Source organism: Euprymna scolopes, chromosome 36, assembly GCF_053919585.1.
Source record: "Euprymna scolopes isolate OS-2025 chromosome 36, ASM5391958v1, whole genome shotgun sequence".
Classification (NCBI taxonomy): domain Eukaryota; kingdom Metazoa; phylum Mollusca; class Cephalopoda; order Sepiida; family Sepiolidae; genus Euprymna; species Euprymna scolopes.
Window position 1 is genome coordinate 67,318,731 of NC_136517.1, and position 20,117 is coordinate 67,338,847.

The window sequence follows — 20,117 nt, forward strand, 5'->3', positions numbered from 1 at the left end:
TTATAGAAGGAAAAAGGAAATGTGTTTTCATCTCACGTTCGAGTCACTATCGTTTGTTCGCGTGTGGGAAAAGAAGTGAGTAATATAGTAGAAATGAGAATGATAGTCCAGCGTGTAGATAAAGAAAAAGGATAGAGGGTCGATATCAGTTAAACTGTGCGCCATGTTAGCCGTCAGCTACGCGAAGGTATTCTCAGGGACAAGTTGTATATGTAGAGAGAGAAAGAGTGAGAATGTGTACGTACGGTCTGCTAGCTTTTTGCCCCACATAGTAGCAAGTGGTGTGAGGTACGCGGTTGGTCCGTAGACCGACCAGCTCGAAAGCTGGGCCGAAAAGGGAGAAACCGCTTATTGCTCTTTCTTTTATACTTGTTTCCGGTTGTCTTTTGCGCATGTGTGGATTTCCTTTGAAAGGAAGTGACGTCGTCCATCTGTGTGCGTACATGTGTGCGTGTGTGAGTATATGTGTGTATGTTAGCGTGTGTATATACACGTGAATGTGAGTGTATGTACGCGAACGTGAATATATGTACGTGTGTGAACGTGGGCGCGTATGTTTGTGTGCGCGTATGTATATGACAAGTAATATAGCTTGAAATGTGAATGTGTGTTTTTGTGTGAGACTAGAAAAGGCTCGCGCAATGGTTTCAATGCAAAGAATAACTTTCCCAAAGAGAGGATACATAAGAAATTTTAACTAATCTTCGAACACACTTCTTATTCTGTATTTATTTTATCTACTTTTACATTTCTTGCCGTGTAGGCCCTATATCTATATTGCTTTTTACTATTGTGTACTTTTTATTGAAATTGACTTTTATAACTAAAAATATGAATCGGGTAATACTGTGCAGGGATCAGGTTCCTTTGTGATAACTACTTTTATTGATATTTTATAAATGTTTTTTGTTGTTTGATTTTATTTTGACTTTTTAATTTTCCAGATTGCACATTGTTTTTAACCAGTGGGATCGAACTTAGGGATCAACTTCAGGTCGATTTTGCCCATAATGCCAAATTAGCTTGTAACACAAAAAGGAAGGAAAAGAAAGCAAGAAAGCAAAGTGACTCAGTAACATGCAACAACAGTCTCCAAGAATTTTCCTACAACCGTCTGTCTGCGTTCTCCCCACGGCCTACTTTTATGCAGTCGAGCAGCAAGATTTTGTCTCACTTTGTCAGATCGCTAGTTATAAAAGTAGTGGCCACTACCAACTTGATTGAAAAAAAAAAAAACATAAAAAAACAGCGTGAGATTTATAATATATATATATATATATATATATATATATATATATATATATACATTTGTTTTTATTACTTATAGTATAAAAAAATAACTTTACCTGAAGGTGTACCATCATATTTTGGAGTTGAAGCTTTGCGTTTTCGCTTTATTGCTATTCTATCAGGATCTGGAAAAATGATATGAAAAAATTATCATGGTTTAAAAAAAATCGATTTAATCAGAATTATTAAATAGGATGACATTAAAAACTAATCAGTCTATTAACCTTAATCAATTTCTATGATCAAATATTAAAAAGTACTTTTTTATTAAATAATTACTTTTCAGAAGACAAATTATGCTCCAAAAGGAAATTTTAAACTTATCTGAACAATTGAATTAACCAAAACGTCACAGTTATTTCAAACTGTTTACAAAAGGTAAACTGTGTTAGAGGAAGGAATAACTGAGTTTTTACATAAAATTCTGTTTCCACTAAAATAATGTTTAGATGGTCTGATAACACTGGTCTGCGAAGTTTCAAAGATAAGTGATTCTAGGGTAATTTGCTATGCAAAATCTAAAAATCACACTCATTTTGTTCAATCAGGTCACATTTTTGAGATACAAGACAGTAAAAATAATTAAAAATGCCATTTAGTGCTATTTACTCTTTAATTTTGAAAAAGAATTATTGACAAAAGAAATAAGTTTTTCTTGCATAGTTCAGAAGATAAAGAGGATATATTACAGAAAAGCTAATCATGGATGAAGCGCCTTTTCAGTGACTTTCTCCTGTGTTGGGTAGCCATCACATCTTGTTTCAAACACCAACAGTAGTCTGCAAGAAAGTTCATATCCCACCGATCTTGGTAGTGTTCTTCCATGACACGAATATCCTAGAAACGTTCTCTCTGTTCCTCACTGAAGTCAACACAGTTCTGAGGGTAATAGTCTAAGTGGGACCGTAGAAAGTGTATTTTGACTGACATGCAAGCCCCTATTTTTTGATAGTTGTTCAAGAGCTGATTGACTTCTTTCTCGTATTCTGCACTTCCATTATTTCCTAGAAAGTTTCTTATCACCGACTTAAGTGACCACCAAACAGATAATTCAGCTGCATTCAGTACACTGTCAAACATTGAGTCCTTCATAAGTTCCCTTATCTGGGGCCCATCAAAGATGCCAGCTTTAAGCTTTTCCAGACTGATCCAAGGAAACTTCTGCTGAAGAAAAGGAAATCCCATGCCGTCCTTGTCCATTGCCTTCACAAAGTTCTTCATCAGTCTCAGTTTGATATGTAAAGGTGGGAGTAAGACCTTGTTTGGTTCAACAAGAGAACGAGCCTGAACATTGTGTGAATCAGGTTCCAAACGTTGTCGTGGTGGTCATTCTTGTCTGACAAAATGTTGATCATCAGCCCGACTATCCCACAAACACAAAAAACATGGATACTTTGTGTACCTACCCTGTAGTACCAAAATCAATCCAATTACGTTAAGATCTCCACAAATCAACAACCATGGTCATTGTAGTTCAGAGCAGACAGTAGTTGATCCATATTGTCATGAGTTTCTTTCATTTGCACCGAATGACCATTGGAATTGAAGATTATTTATTTCCGTTGTGAAGGAGGACTGCCTTGAGACTTCTGCTGGAAGAGTCGATGAACAGTCTATTCAGTAGCAACATAGTCCAACCCCATTTATTGAATCAGTAATGTTGTTGCAGTAAACTAATGACGAAGTCCTTTTGGGTTGTGAAGAACTGTCTAAATTGTCTTTCATGCTCTTGGTACCAAAAGAATGTTGTCTCAGGTGCTAGAAAATTTTTCTCATGAAGACAAGAACCCAGAAGCTGTGCTGATTCCTTTGATAGGTTTAGATCCTGTGTCAGGTCATAGAGATCTGCTGGTTATTCTCTTCTGGCATGTATTTTCCACCCTCTGCCCTGTCTAGTGCATTATCAGATTCCGATTCAGAGCTAGATTCCATTGCAACATCTGGCTTGAGAACGGGCAGGCCTGGACCATGAGGGACTGGTTGCATGGCAGATGGAACATTAGGATACTGAATACAATACTTGCTCTTGCGGTTGACTGCTTTAAGATTAGTCATGCAGACATAGCAGTTTGACACATCTTTACCCTCTCTCCAAACCATTGGAACAGTGAATGGCATACTCTTCCTTTTTTTATTTCTCCAATCACACTAGTTCTCAACGCATGTTTTGCAGCTAACATAGGGTGTAAATGTCTTATACTGGTCCCCAAGCTTAACTCCAAAGTAAGCATGATATGCATTCTTCACAAAATCATATATTTGCTAGTTGACAAGGAAGAATCACATTACCACATATATAACAGAACCTATCAAGATGATTTGTGCATTTTCGTTCCATTTTCTGTTAATCTAAGATACATGTCCAAAACAGAAACACAAAAAACACAGATTTTTAGAGAGTTGAGTTAATGCTTTTCGGGCACTCCCTAATAAAATAAATATTTCAACACAAGCTACTGAATAAACGAACAAACGACTTCGTAAAACTTGCAAGGAAAAGGTTTATTAAAGCAAGGGCATGATGCCATTTAGATATAGCTAGGACAGAACTCGTCTGCCTTTGCAGTTAATCCCAAGTGGGAATTGTAGATACCGGTGTAGGCAGAGAGAGTGTGAGGAAACAGGTCCGCTCTCTTTGACGTCTCGCTGGAAAAGGGGTAGACCTTTTCTCGTCCAGGACGGAAGCAGTTATAGTTCCTTAAGGGGGTAAGGAAGATCCCTGCGCTATGCCTCTGATTGGTCAGTATGTGCCATATCGCACAGTCAGGGGAGGCACTGACGCACAAGAAAAAAGTTCTATTTGTTTCTGCTACAGATTCTTGTAAAAAGAACTGATTCTTTTAGTTACATTGATTGATCACACTTTTCTAAACAATTTCCAGTTTCAGCGTTATCGATGCAGTTTGTAAATGTAGTCAATGCAATTTCAGTTTTGGTTTCAGCTTCAGTTTCGGGTGCTACAGTATAATTTTTATGCATAAAAAAATAAGAATAGGCTACACCTGCAGCCTTGTTTTCCTTATACTTAGTACTATACAAGGCCCAAAATTTGCACTTCTCATATCTCAAAAACTAGACCTGATCCAAGGAAACGGATGGCATTTTTGGATTCAGCACACCAAAAAACCTAAAAATCACTTGAAAAACCTTCGAACTCTGAAAAAAACAAAACAAAAAAAACAACAACAACAAAAAACCGCAGGCCAGTGTAATCTGTAAAATTTTATATTAAAACCCTGCGTGGATTTAAATACAGTAGAAATGAGTTATTAAAGAAAGTGAATTTAAAAAGAATAAAGAATCATAAAACGAAAACTTACCTGGATCTTGTGGCTGATACAAAAACTCTTTTGGTTCACTACATGCCTGGTCAGTTGGACGAAATAATTGTAGTGACACAGAAACCGATTTTGTAATGAATGGATCTTTATAAGCAGGCGTTTGAAATACAATTGCATACTAAAATGAAAATATTATCAAGATGAAATTTGGGATTTATATCAAAACAATTAAAGTTGCAAAATCAATCATTGTTTCTTGTAATATCAGATTATTAAATCTTTAAACATCTACAAGTTTACAACTGGAGAATAAAAGAAAGTATACTGTCAGCTTTTTTGACTTGCCCTTAATGACTTATGTTGTTACCATCTACTTTAATTAGTCACCATTTAGGACTACCAGATGTTGTATATAAAATGCAGCTTTTCATTGTGATCTGTAAATAGGATTATCTTTCATTTTATTTCCTTTAAAATAGTTATTGCCTTTCCAGGAAGTTATGTTGGAATTCTTCAACTGACATGAGTTTCAAATGCAGAAACCATCAAAAGTGGGCTAAGATTAGAGTGAACATACACAATGAAAACAAAGTCAGAAATTTGTTTTGGGACCCAACATCGTCTGTGCCAAAAATAATGAGACTAGGAAACAGTATTATTTCTATTATTTTGTTGTTGTTAGTAGTATTAATTGAAGATTTATTATGGATTGTGCAAAGTAAATATTTTTTTTTTTACATGTGTTTAGTCAACATGGATGAAATTTGTTAAAATGTTGAGCATCAGGTAAAGAGGGATTTTATAAAAGACATTCACATTAATATGCAACATGGCCTATTAATATGTATGACTAATAGATCATTGTTAATATTACAGAAAGCTGGGACCCACATAAAACATTAAAAATTTGAAAGAGAAGTAATCAAAAGTTGTTAATATTAACCCTTTATATGAGTAGTAAACTTCTATTTAAATACTCTTACATTATTTCATTTTTAAAATATTCAGTATAAAATGTTTCTTTTATTTATGTTAATTTGTAGAAGAGAAAAATTGAGTAGCCTCCCTTGTTTTTTGTTCAAAGCCTTAAGCAATTTTTGTTTACATACATTCTTTCATGATCCTTACTTGTTGAGTTTTATACTTTTGTACCCGTTTTAAATATTGTAAAAAAAATATCTTTATTGTTTAAGCTTTGTTATATTTTATTTAACAAAATGTTGAACAAACGTGTTGTATTTGGCTACAAAATTGGATATAAAAATCACAAAAACCTATGAACTTTTCATTTCCCACATGGCAAATGCAGTCTGTTTGAGAAATGGACAAAATTCAAAAATTGTGCTGATTGATTAGCAACAAAAAGTTCAGTTTTAAGTTCAGCTTTAGTGTTCTTGAAATTTGAGAATACAATGCATCTTTTGAGGAAAAATTTATTTTGAAAGGGGGGAAAAATAAGTTGAATTGGTCACTACATCCAATACCAACAATTCATGTAGAGTTAGTAATTTCCATCCTGTGGAGCCTTTCTAGTTATGTTTGATGTAAGAAAAAGAGATGGACCATCTCTTTTTCTTACATCAAACATAACTAGAAAGGCTCCACAGGATGGAAATTACCAAGATGATGAACTACCAAATTTTACTTCAGCAGATGCTATCACGAATTTTGAGGATTTGGAAGAAACAAATTGTTGCCCTACTGGTTTCAGTTAAAAAAAAAAATGAAAAATATGTATAGATTTTCTGGATTGATTTTGATAAGACAAATTTTCCATTACTCAAAGAATGTATTCAAATTGACAAAATATTTACATGTTCAGCTTCAATATTATGGAATTCCAATACCATTATCATATTGGTTTGTAAAGGGTCACAATGCTAAACTTCTAAGGTTTACATTCAAAGCATTGTAATAGAACATCTAAATTTCATACTAAAAGAACTACAAAAAATTCTAAATTTTAAACCTAAGAGCCTCCTCCCCTTCATTGTTGATATTTTTATTATTGCACTTTACTTCTCCTCATGGTGTAACAATTATCATTTTCATCATTTTCTTCATAAGAAAAAATGCAGAGATGATGCAGAATCTATAACCACTGCAAAATTTCTCTTGGGAAAAACTAAACTTTATCAGGATTGTAGCTTGATGTTAGATGAAAGAAACAAATTGTTGCCCTACTGCAAAAGGGAACTAGTTTCATGGTTTCCAGAATGGACTGATACTGGAAATTTTCTGAAATTGATATGGAACTGGTGGAAAATATCCAATTCTAATCAAAAACTTACCCTAATTTTATGAATAATGCTGTTACTGCAAGTAATGGACTTTTATCAAAATTTTTCTAATGGTTGAATTTTGCTAAAAATTTTTCTGATATTTGCTTCACTGCATTTGTCACAACTTTGAGAGCAAGAGCAATGCTTATGAAAGAACTGTTGGATAATGGTTATGAATATATCCTCAATCATAGATTTTAAAATGATCCCTTGAAATCAATTTTCACAGTATCACCAAATGAGTGGAGGGAGATTTTTGGCGAACCTTCACAAAATTTATGGCAGTAAAAGTAGATCTCTTTTAAAAGAAAATATTAACATTTGGGAGGAAAATTTAAATCCATTACCAAATGAAAAATCCAATAATCTTCTTGATATTTTGTCTAAATATGAATCAGAAATAAATAAATTCTGTTTATCATCTGACAGCAAAGAAAATGGTATATTCAATTGTTGGTTATGTTGCAAAAAACTTTTTAAGCACTTTAATTGTGATATTTGTTCGAATTTTGTGGTTGGCAATGATATTGAGATCACCGAGAATCATTGGGTACCAAATTTGTAACGGAACTATGCAACCAGATCCTGAGCGTTTGAAACCTCTTTTACAAATGCCTCCTCCTTCCAATTCAGATTCGTTAAAGAGGTTCCTTGAAATATTTTTGTATTACACGAAATGAATATCTAAGTATTCATACAAAATTCGTCCACTGGTCGAAAATAAACAATTTCCCATGCCTCCTATAGTTATCAATTCCTTTGAAAAACTTAAGAAAGACGTTGCCGAATCGTCTTTAAAAGTTATTGATGATGAATTGCCATTTACTATTGAAACTGATGCCTCAGAAAAAGCTATTGGAGGCACTCTCTTACAGGCTGAGAGGCCTGTAGCATTCTTTTCTCGATCGCTAAACCCATCTGAAATATGACTTCATATAATCAAAAAAGAGGCTTATGCCATAGTCGAGTGCGTCTGAAAATGGAGGGATCTCCTTGCTGGGAAGCACTTTACTATTGTAACAGACCAGCAAGCCGTATCTTTTATGCTTAAACCTGCTAACTGAGGAAAAATTAAAAATGATAAAATTATACGGTGGAAGATGGAACTTCTCCCGTTGTCATACGACATAAAACACCGCCCCAGAAGTGAAAACATTGTTGCCGATGCATTATCGAGAGTATGTGGTGCTGCTGCTTCTTCCTTGAAGGAACTAAAGTTACTACACAATTCATTAATACATCCTGGATTACAGCGCTTTTGGCATTTTGTAAGATCACGAAATATGCCATATTCAATTGATGAAGTCTGCCGTGTGACATCTGAATGACTTGTGCCAAAATAAAACCTCAATTCTTTGATTCTACTAATAATACACTGATCTGTTCTACTGCTCCCTTTCAGCGCCTTTCCATAGACTATAAGGGACCTGCCCCGGTATCTTCGACGGGATATCGTTACATATTTACTGTTGTCGATGAATACAGTTGATTTCCTTCGCAAACCACAATCCAGTGCCTGACAAATATTTTCTCCATATTCGGACTCCCCTCATTTATCCATTCTGATCGAGGAACTTCGTTTATGTCAGAAGAATTCAAAAAATTTTTGACGCGACTTGGAATTGGATCCAGCAACACTACTGCATACAACCCAAGAGGTAACAGTCAATGTGAGCACTACATCGGCATTATTTGGAACACTTATTAGCTCTGGAATCTAGACGTTTAACCCTTAGCGTTTGGCAGGATGTTCTACAGGATGTTTTAAATGCTATTCGCTCCCTGCTGTGCATTACTACAAATGCAACTCCTCACAAACGCATGTTCAACTTTGAAAGGCGCTCTTCTACTGGTACTGTTTTACCTGTTTGGCTCTGTGACCCTAGGGAGGTATTATTAAAACGGTTTGGTAACAGGAGCAAATATGACCCGATTGTCGAAGTAGCGGAACTCCTCAAAACTAACCCTACACATGCAAGAATACAACATAATGATGGCTGGGAAGATTCAGTAGTGCTGAGACATCTAGCTCGCTTTCTATGCTCTGATAGACCTCAAAATCCTGCTAAAAGTATTCAACCCGACATTGCAAATGCAGACCCGACCCAGTTGACCGAAACAAGTCCTGTTAGTACTACACCTAATACAGAAAATGAATTTGACTATAATAGTCAAACCCTGAGAACCAACCTTTCCAGAGGACCACCGAATAGCGAACTACTTCCATGTCAATCTAACAGAATTCGCAGACCAGTCCAACGACTGGATTTATAAAACAAAAAGCTATTTACAATCTCTTTTACAAGTGGGGGAGATTGTTATATTTTCATTTAAATTATTTTGTTCCTACTGTTTAAAAAAAAAAAAAACCCAAAAAACTCAGTTTCTTGCCATGTGATTTTGCACGCATTCCTTTTTCTTTAAAAGATGGAGTTCTTTCTCTCTTGCTTTAGTAGCTGTGAATTTTGTTCAATAAAACCTTGGAAAGAGTTTTTTTTACATCTTTATTTATTTACAACACTACAGATTTGTAAACAACAACTTAATTATTGGAAAGGTCAGGGGAGATAATTAGGAATTGATTTGTTTTGTTTGTTTACTATAATGAAATATAATAGAAAATACATTTAACCATAGCTTAATATTACTTAATGAATATATTTTACTTTGTATAGGATAATTATAAAATATGTAGGTAGAATTAATGTAAGTAGTATTTCAGATGTTAACATTTGAAATAATGTAAGAATAATGTAAAATTAATGTAAGTAGTATTTCAGATGTTAACATTTGAAATAATGTAAGAATAATGTAAAATTAATGTAAGTAGTATTTCAGATGTTAACATTTGAAATAATGTAAGAATAATGTAAAATTAATGTAAGTAGTATTTCAGATGTTAACATTTGAAATAATGTAAAAATAATGTAGAATTAATGTAAGTAGTATTTCAGATGTCAACATTTGAAATAATGTAAGAATAATGTAAAATTAATGTAAGTAGTATTTCAGATGTTAACATTTGAAATAATGTAAAAATAATGTAAAATTAATGTAAGTAGTATTTCAGATGTTAACATTTGAAATAATGTAAGAATAATGTAAAATTAATGTAAGTAGTATTTCAGATGTTAACATTTGAAATAATGTAAGAATAATGTAAAATTAATGTAAGTAGTATTTCAGATGTTAACATTTGAAATAATGTAAGAATAATGTAAAATTAATGTAAGTAGTATTTCAGATGTTAACATTTGAAATAATGAAAGAATAATGTAGAATTAATGTAAGTAGTATTTCAGATGTTAACATTTGAAATAATGTAAGAATAATGTACATTATGTAAGTAGTATTTCAGATGTTAACATTTGAAATAATGAAAGAATAATGTAGAATTAATGTAAGTATTTCAGATGTTAACATTTAAATTAATGTAAGATAATGTAGAATTAATGTAAGTAGTATTTCAGATGTTAACATTTGAAATAATGTAAGATAATGTAGAATTAATGTAAGTAGTATTTCAGATGTTAAGATTTGAAATAATGTAAGAATAATGTAAAATTAATGTAAGTAGTATTTCAGATGTTAACATTTGAAATAATGTAAGAATAATGTAGAATTAATGTAAGTATTTCAGATGTTAACATTTAAATTAATGTAAGAATAATGTAGAATTAATGTAAGTAGTATTTTAGATGTTAACATTTGAAATAATGTAAGATAATGTAGAATTAATGTAAGTAGTATTTCAGATGTTAACATTTGAAATAATGTAAGATAATGTAGAATTAATGTAAGTATTTCAGATGTTAACATTTGAAATAATGTAAGAATAATGTAAAATTAATGTAAGTAGTATTTCAGATGTTAACATTTGAAATAATGTAAGATAATGTAGAATTAATGTAAGTAGTATTTCAGATGTTAACATTTGAAATAATGTAAGAATAATGTAAAATTAATGTAAGTAGTATTTCAGATGTTAACATTTCAGATGTTAACATTTGAAATAATGTAAGATAATGTAGAATTAATGTAAGTAGTATTTCAGATGTTAACATTTGAAATAATGTAAGATAATGTAGAATTAATGTAAGTATTTCAGATGTTAACATTTGAAATAATGTAAGAATAATGTAAAATTAATGTAAGTAGTATTTCAGATGTTAACATTTGAAATAATGTAAGATAATGTAGAATTAATGTAAGTAGTATTTCAGATGTTAACATTTGAAATAATGTAAGATAATGTAGAATTAATGTAAGTAGTATTTCAGATGTTAACATTTGAAATAATGTAAGATAATGTAGAATTAATGTAAGTAGTATTTCAGATGTTAACATTTGAAATAATGAAAGAATAATGTACATTAATGTAAGTAGTATTTCAGATGTTTACATTTGAAATAATGTAAGATAATGTAGAATTAATGTAAGTATTTCAGATGTTAACATTTGAAATAATGTAAGAATAATGTAAAATTAATGTAAGTAGTATTTCAGATGTTAACATTTGAAATAATGTAAGATAATGTAGAATTAATGTAAGTAGTATTTCAGATGTTAACATTTGAAATAATGTAAGATAATGTAGAATTAATGTAAGTATTTCAGATGTTAACATTTGAAATAATGTAAGAATAATGTAAAATTAATGTAAGTAGTATTTCAGATGTTAACATTTGAAATAATGTAAGAATAATGTAAAATTAATGTAAGTAGTATTTCAGATGTTTACATTTGAAATAATGTAAGAATAATGTAAAATTAATGTAAGTAGTATTTCAGATGTTAACATTTGAAATAATGTAAGAATAATGTAAAATTAATGTAAGTAGTATTTCAGATGTTAACATTTGAAATAATGTAAGATAATGTAGAATTAATGTAAGTAGTATTTCAGATGTTAACATTTGAAATAATGTAAGAATAATGTAGAATTAATGTAAGTATTTCAGATGTTAACATTTGAAATAATGTAAGACTAATGTAAAATTAATGTAAGTAGTATCAGATGTTAACATTTGAAATAATGTAAGATAATGTAGAATTAATGTAAGTAGTATTTCAGATGTTAACATTTGAAATAATGTAAGATAATGTAGAATTAATGTAAGTAGTATTTCAGATGTTAACATTTGAAATAATGTAAGAATAATGTAAAATTAATGTAAGTAGTATTTCAGATGTTAACATTTGAAATAATGTAAGAATAATGTAAAATTAATGTAAGTAGTATTTCAGATGTTAACATTTGAAATAATGTAAGAATAACGTAAAATTAATGTAAGTAGTATCAGATGTTAACATTTGAAATAATGTAAGATAATGTAGAATTAATGTAAGTATTTCAGATGTTAACATTTGAAATAATGTAAGAATAATGTAAAATTAATGTAAGTAGTATCAGATGTTAACATTTGAAATAATGTAAGATAATGTAGAATTAATGTAAGTAGTATTTCAGATGTTAACATTTGAAATAATGTAAGAATAATGTAGAATTAATGTCAGCATTTCAGGTGTTAACATTTGAAATAATGTAAGAATAATGTAAAATTAATGTAAGTAGTATTTCAGATGTTAACATTTGAAATAATGTAAGAATAATGTAGAATTAATGTAAGTAGTATTTCAGATGTTAACATTTGAAATAATGTAAGAATAATGTAAAATTAATGTAAGTAGTATTTCAGATGTTAACATTTGAAATAATGTAAGAATAATGTAAAATTAATGTAAGTAGTATTTCAGATGTTAACATTTGAAATAATGTAAGAATAATGTAGAATTAATGTAAGTAGTATTTCAGATGTTAACATTTGAAATAATGTAAAAATAATGTAAAATTAATGTAAGTAGTATTTCAGATGTTAACATTTGAAATAATGTAAGAATAATGTAAAATTAATGTAAGTATTTCAGATGTTAACATTTGAAATAATGTAAGAATAATGTAGAATTAATGTAAGTAGTATTTCAGATGTTAACATTTGAAATAATGCTGAAATGTCCTCTGAGTTACTTCCCTTTTTCTTTCAATAACCTCTTAGAAGTGACCCCTTATGTGACATATTCGACAGTACATATTTGTAGGCCATGCATGCAATGATCTTGAACTGACCTGCCGATGGACATCCGAATGCCCAAAGCTGCCAAAATCTTCCCAGATGCAATTGCCTTCTTTATCATTCTCAAAAAATCGTACTTTGATATCATCTATTGAAAAAGAAAAGAACATTTACTCTTACAGCAATAGCAAATCTTTATATAAAATTCTAACTCCTAAAAGAGTTTTGGAAATGAACCACCGTAACTATATATATATATATATATATATATATATATATATATATATATATATATATATATATATATATATATATATATATATTCTAAAACTACATTACACAGAGTACATGTATAAGAATATTTCATTTTGATTTAAAGGAGTACAGCATTATTATGGTGTCTACATTGGTGTCCATCAAAAGAAAATACAATATTTTACTTTATTTTATTCATAACTTTCATTACAGAAACTAGAAAATAAGAAAAAAATGTTGATAAGGGGTTCAGGAGTCTTCATTCATTCCCAAGAAATGTCAGGTGCCTCGAGGGTGTGTGTGTGTATAAAAACTATAAATTTAAAAAATTTATTTAAATTAATACCTTTTTAACTTCATTTAATCAATGCTGAAAAATTGAATATCTTTATGATATTCAATTTTTCAGCATTAAAAATAATGTGACAGTATCGTTGGATGTAACAATGATGGTAATGATTGTGGCAATGGTGATGATACTGATAATAGTGATGAAAAGAAAGATCATTGTTAAGAAAGGTTGTATGGTATTGGGTTAATACACTCACACACTTATTTGTGGATATTGATAAAGAAAAAGTTTGTTTTCTTTTATGATAATTTATGTTGACATAAAGCTGAAAACGTTGACGTTTGGAATTTAAAAATATCTTGCAAAAATATCACAAATAGCGCCTTTTGGCGATTTGACAAGTTCCATCTAAATACCATCCTTGTTAAGAAAAGCAGTTAACCTTGTTTCTTGGGTAGTCAAGTTATTTTTGGGTCACCTGAAATATAGGTCAGATATTATGAGTTTCTTTCAATAAGGAAAAACAAGAAGTAGGTACAAATACAAGTGTCTATTAATTATTGTCTGGGGAATTTGATCACCCCCAAAAGATCACCAAATTATTTATTTTTTTACTCATACGAAATGGCCCTTGGAAAAACCCATTGGTTATGCAAATGAAGCAAGAAGAGGAGGGACCCACCCACATGAGTAAGTAGGGACTCAATGGAGAATGAAGGCAATGAACTCTTCTGTTGAGAGTGGTGATCAGAGATACATATTTTTGAGAAAGAAGAAGAAAAGAAAAATTGTTTTAGAGCTTAAGAATTGCAAAAACTACCTGAGATTGGTTTTCTGAGAATTATGAAATGAAACCCTGGGGATCGGAGGCAGGGTTAAGCCCACCTGATTCTCAATATAATGAAAGGCAAAATTAACCTTAAGGACACACTCTGCCAACTGTCTGGAGTTTTTACACAAGACAGAGACAAACCCCAACTTTAACAATGAAAGCCACCAGTTCTCAGAGCATTTGTATTTAGAGTCAGAACTTATAAACAATCAAAGTTTTATAGCTTTCATTTCGGTTTTTCTTTAATTGTTGATTGCCTGTCAAATCGAAGATGCAGTTGATTTCAGGTTTACCCTGACACCCAGACAGTGAAGACACAGACTAAGCCGTTGTGAGAAGAAAACTCAGCACAATGTTGAAGCGATGTACAGCCAGCTGAAATTTGTCACACAAACTTAGGGTTGTGCCCGTTTTGTGTGTTCCTAGTGTCTGAGCGGTATTTTCCAGTGACCAGTAAGAGTTTGATCACTCTTGAAGGGTCCACCACTAGACAGAGTTAAAGGTGTAGCCGTTGGGACTAAGGGTTAGTGCCCAAGCAGTACATTTAAGGCCTAGTTGGGTTACAGTAAGAATAAGAAGTGAAATGAAGTTGCATATTCAATCCCGGGCAACATCAAAACTTCTTGTATTAACAAGAAGTTTTGATGTTGCCCAGGATTGAATAAAGAAAGATTGAAAGAAAACTTCCAAAAATATGACAGAAATCCAAGAAAGATACAAGATCAAAGCAATTATTTTAAATATTCTATAATTTTGCCAAATTTTTAAAGATTTTATCTTTGGAATTCTGCTGATTAAACTGTGATATTATCAAGATTGGAATGCAATTGCTAAAAAGTTTCTTTTGTAGATGAAAAATGAATGTTTACATTAATACAATTCATGTTAGTTATATTGAATTATTATCAAATTTGTTCATCATCGTGAACTACGTTTATAAACAAGCAGAGAAAGGATCTGATTGCCAGATATTCCATAGTTGGTAAGTTTGTGAACCCTTTGAGCCAGACCCTGTCAAAGGTTTGTGATAGGTAAAGAGATATTATCTTAAAAACAAAACCTCTGTCTGCACATCCTATGCAATATTACTTTCATTCTGATAAGTAGTAAATAAGATAGAGGACAATGATAATGAATATGGATAAATCCTTTTCAATCATTACATCATAATGAGTGTAAGATTCAAACTTTATCAGTTGTAACAAATTTATATTTTTATAAATTAATCTAAAATGGTATGAAATGAATAAAAAAAGTAAACAAAAACTGTGCAGGAATCAAAGAAAAAAATGAGAAAAGAAAATGACAATAAAATAATTGGCATAAAACAAAAGAAAGTCAGATAAAAAGATTAGAAAACAGAAACCTTTTGAAACTTTTTCACATAGCAAAAAAACTTCGTCATGACCTGTCGATTTCCCTGAACACTTGTCCATCCTGAATATAGACAGATCTGTTTGGGCTTCTACAAAACAAAACATTTTTCAGTTAAAATCTGTGAGGAATAATGTTCTGATTTGAATAAAAATTCAGCATAAAAGAAATCAGTCAGGTTACAGTTTTGTTCTCATCATCAAAGTAAATTCAGAGCAATATTTCTCCTACTCATTCCCATTCATGCAATGCTCTGATATCACTGAGAGAAAACATTTAATAGTTGAGAAGAAAACCTTGAATTCATATTTTACTTAAAAGAAAAAATATAGGGTTATGTCCTTCAGCTTTTCTTCTGTCAGCCCTTTCCCCTGCCACCTTTGGCTCTCCTAAAAACCTGCTCTCTTAATTCAAACAACACATTTTTAGACTTATTGTAATGTCTTTCTTTTTTTTTATATAAAATTTTCCTCTGATAAAAAATACATTTTATTCTATTTAAATTAAGATATAATTCTTGATTTTCTTTGTTTAAATCTTTTCCCATTCAATTTGATATGGAATTTTTTTTTTTTTTACATGGGGGTCACTACTTATCAAGGCCCGAAGGCCACTCAGGGATAAGGGTTATTGCGTGTACAGTAATCAATGAGATAGTACTGTAGTAATCATTAGTATTAGAGTGTCTTACTTAAGGGGGCGGTTTGTCAGGAGTTTGTTTGATGATGTCCAAGTTGTAGTCAGGCGGGAAACAGGCAAGCGGTAGAGAGTTCCACTGGCATGCAGTTCTAAGAAAGAAGCTTTGCTCATGGAATCTGCGTTTGGATTTAGAGAGTGGGGAAAATTATTGACAGTAGTTTCAGCCAAACGGGTGTTTCTCATAAAAGATTGGCGAGGGTGGACGAGGGATTGGAGCTCAGACGAGCAACTGCCATGGAAATAACGATAAAATAAAGACAGGCTCGCAACGTCTCTTCTGTGGGAGAGAGGTTGCAGGGAAGAGAAAAGGCCCCCCCCCACTAAACTACGAAGTCTATTTTGTACTCTGTCAAGGCAAGATAGGCTGTTTTTAGCAGCTCCTGTCCAGATGTGGCAGCAGTACTCCATCCTTGGACGTACTAGGCTTTTATACAGATAGTAAGATATATTCTAGAGTGGTAGAAGGATCCCACCATTTTCCCAGCGTCCCTGGCAATAGATTTGATGTATGTGTTCCATTTCAGATCAGGAGTAAAGGTCAAACCCAGAAGCTTCTCAAAACATGGAGCCTCCCCAAGACGAGAGCCATCCATTTCAATTGATGCCAGATGGGGATCAGAGCGTTGATGATGTAAAGATAGAAGCTTGGTTTTGGATGCATTAAAAGTGATCAGCCACCTCTTCCCCCATTGTACCACGTGCTCAAGATCAGAGGAGAGAGAATTAGAGAGAACTTTGTCATTTACGGCCTTTGATGTGTTGCCATAGATGGTCGTGTCATCAGCATAGATGTCAACGAATGATTTAAGTATGTGTTTTGGGAGATCATTGATGTAGATCAGGAAGAGAGTTGGGCCCAGGATGGACCCCTGGGGGACTCCAGCATTAATACTGTGGGCCTCTGATTTCTGCCCATCAACCACTACTCTTATGAACCTATCAGAGAGAAATGATTTAATGATTGAGAAAACATTTCCAGTAATACCGTAGCTGGAAATCTTGTGAAGTAGGCCTTTATGCCATACTTTATTGAAGGCCTTTGATATGTCAAGAGCAATTGCCCTAGAAATGAAGCCTTTGTCAAGAGATTCATTAATCCTACGTGATATAACCGTTAGCACATCTGCTGTAGATCTTGCAGAGCGGAAACCATATTGCATGTCACTAAGAAGGTTGTTTCTGCTGAGGTGGTTGACTACTTCTCTATTTAATATGGATTCCAGCAACTTACTCATGACACACAGGAGACTTATTGGTCTGTACTGAGAGGGAGATGACTTTTCACCTGAATTCTTAAATACATGGCATACTGATGAGGTTTTCCAGGGTGTTGGAAAGCACTTCTCCTTAAGGCAACGTTTAAACAGTTTTGTAAGTATGGATGGGGTCAAGTTCTGGTTGGAGCTTTTTCAGCACTATAACTGGAATGCAGTCAGGGCCAGTTGTTTTACTGGAATCAAGGTTCTTGATTAACTTGGCGACCTCACGCACAGATATTTGTATGTTGCATAGCATGTTGTCTGTTATAGGAGGAAATATAGGGAGATGATGGTCATTGTCGCATAGGGTAGAATTAGCTGCAAAGTTCTTGGCAAATAGTCTGGCCTTGTCTGATGCTGACGAGATGACCTCAGGTCCATTGATGATAGTTGGGATAGAACGCATGCTTCTGTTCAAGATCCTGTTTGTTATTTGCCAGAACTGGTGGGAACCAAGCCGCTGCTCAGCTACTTTGGATTTAACAGACTGAGCATATAGCTCTCTTGCATGTTTTATTGCTTTTTTACAGTGGTTGCTAGCAGTCCTGAAAGCAGCTTTAGTCTCAGTACATCTATTACGTTGGTAGCTATGGAAAAAGTGATTTCTGTGCGCGATGGCAGCAGCACATTCAGGGAAGAACCATGGCTGGCTGTTAGGTTTTTGCTGGAGTTTTTTGGATGGTATGAATCGGTCTATGCCTACAATTAACCATTCGGTCAGGTCTGATACTATAGAGGACATATCCTTTTTAAACATGGAATGCAGAGGTAGGTCAGATATGAATGTATGGAAGCTATCCCAGTCAGCCATAGAGTATCGATATACAGTATGGTGGAGAGGTATGTCTGAAGACTTATTACATTTCATTTTTATCTTAACTGATACAATGGAGTGATCAGAGGATCCCAGAGGAGATAGAACGGAACATGAACACAGCTCAGGGGAAGTTGTGAGGAAAAGGTCTAGAAGGCTTGCATATTGACCGGGTGTATCGGGCACACGGGTGGGTTTGTGAACAATCTGAGTGAGGTCATAGGCAATGACAAAATCATGACAAAACCTCCCCTCGCCATCGGTTTTATTTGAGTGGGTCAGCCATTCCACATTATGGACATTGAAGTCACCGCAAATGTGAATGTTAGCCGAAGGATGAGCAGACAGGGTGTGGTCAATTTTCTCAGATATGCTCTTAAAGATAGTAACCCCACTGTTATGGGGGCGATAGAGGGCAAATATAAATGCAGTGGTGTAAGCTAGTGCAACCCGGAAGCACATATAAGGTAAATTAGGGTCTTCTCTGGAGATATCCCTACCACATGGAAAACCATCTTTGATGTAGGCACATATTCCATGCCCATGGCGATCTTGGGGGTCAGATTTAGATGTTAAGTTGGAATATCCTTTAATTATGAATTCGTCTAGAGAAGTGGTTAGCCCTATGCCAGTTTCACTTAGAAAGAATATGTCCAGTTTCATCTCCTGTAATTGTGTTTCAACTTCTGGAAGGTTGGAACGTAGACCCCTGATGTTGGAGAAGGAGATCTGGTAGTAGTGGTCTATGTTGGAGGATGGGGTTCTAGGTTTATTCGTGTTTCTTTTTTGGAGATTTGTCATGATTGTATTTGGAAACCTACTTATCCTTAACATAAGGAAGCTGTCATGTTTCTCAACCATGTATGCACAGTCATGAAACAGTTGACAAACATGAATTCGATGACCCCCCCCCATCTCCCACATACCAATTTGCTAATTTGGACTCCTTAATGTATCTATATATTTTATGATATAAAAATGAGAATGTGTGTGTATGTGTGTGAGGACACTTCTCAATCTATATACTCAACAAATTTTTGATCTACAGAGGATTGATATATAGGATATTTAGATATGTGGAAAAGTTTAAGTTGTTTTTATTTGGAAAAAAAGGACTGTTAAGGAGTCCAAATTAGCAAATTGGCATGTGGGAGGGGGTGGGGGTGGTCATCGAATTTTATATTTGTCAACTATTTCATGACTGCACATACATGGTTGAGAAACATGACAGCTTCCTTATGTTAAGGATAAGTAGGTTTCCAAATACATTTAAAGATCCTATCAAGCTATTCTAAGGGTTATTGTACTTGACTATCTTTACGTTTTGATTTCAGCTCGAGAATTATTTTTTTTTACTGTTTATAAAAAACATAATACTCACATGCACATGTCTCAGTTTATTCCCATTTTTTTTTTTACTTAATTTATTTTAAATAATTTAATGTTGAAGTTTCTTCGATATTTAAAGCTGCATACTTTTAAGTTGTAATGTAGAAGCATTAAAGTTTCTCCATTCTCAGGGCATAGCCCGTTCATCATAGGTTCATACACATTACCACCTGCCTCTCGCTCTCCACAATGAAGGTAGTGTGCTTAAATATTTTGAAACCAGTTTACTCAGCAGTGGTAAGGTCTCCTGTGTCTTCTACCATTGAAATGGATCAT

The 20,117-nt window shown here is 33.0% G+C and overlaps 1 protein-coding gene across 3 annotated transcripts in view; it reads right to left on the reverse strand.

Moving 5' to 3' along the window:
* LOC145260565 (embryonic polarity protein dorsal-like) overlaps window positions 1-20,117 on the reverse strand; it is a 753,749-nt gene that overhangs the window by 131,710 nt on the left and 601,922 nt on the right. For all 3 annotated transcript variants that reach the window (XM_080118822.1, XM_080118821.1, XM_080118820.1), the window contains 4 exons: window positions 15,673-15,771; window positions 12,981-13,075; window positions 4,611-4,749; window positions 1,347-1,415 (listed from right to left, as the gene is read on the reverse strand). In XM_080118822.1, the coding sequence (XP_079974948.1) occupies window positions 1,347-1,415; window positions 4,611-4,749; window positions 12,981-13,075; window positions 15,673-15,771 (402 nt within the window). The remainder of the gene's footprint in view (window positions 1-1,346; window positions 1,416-4,610; window positions 4,750-12,980; window positions 13,076-15,672; window positions 15,772-20,117) is intronic.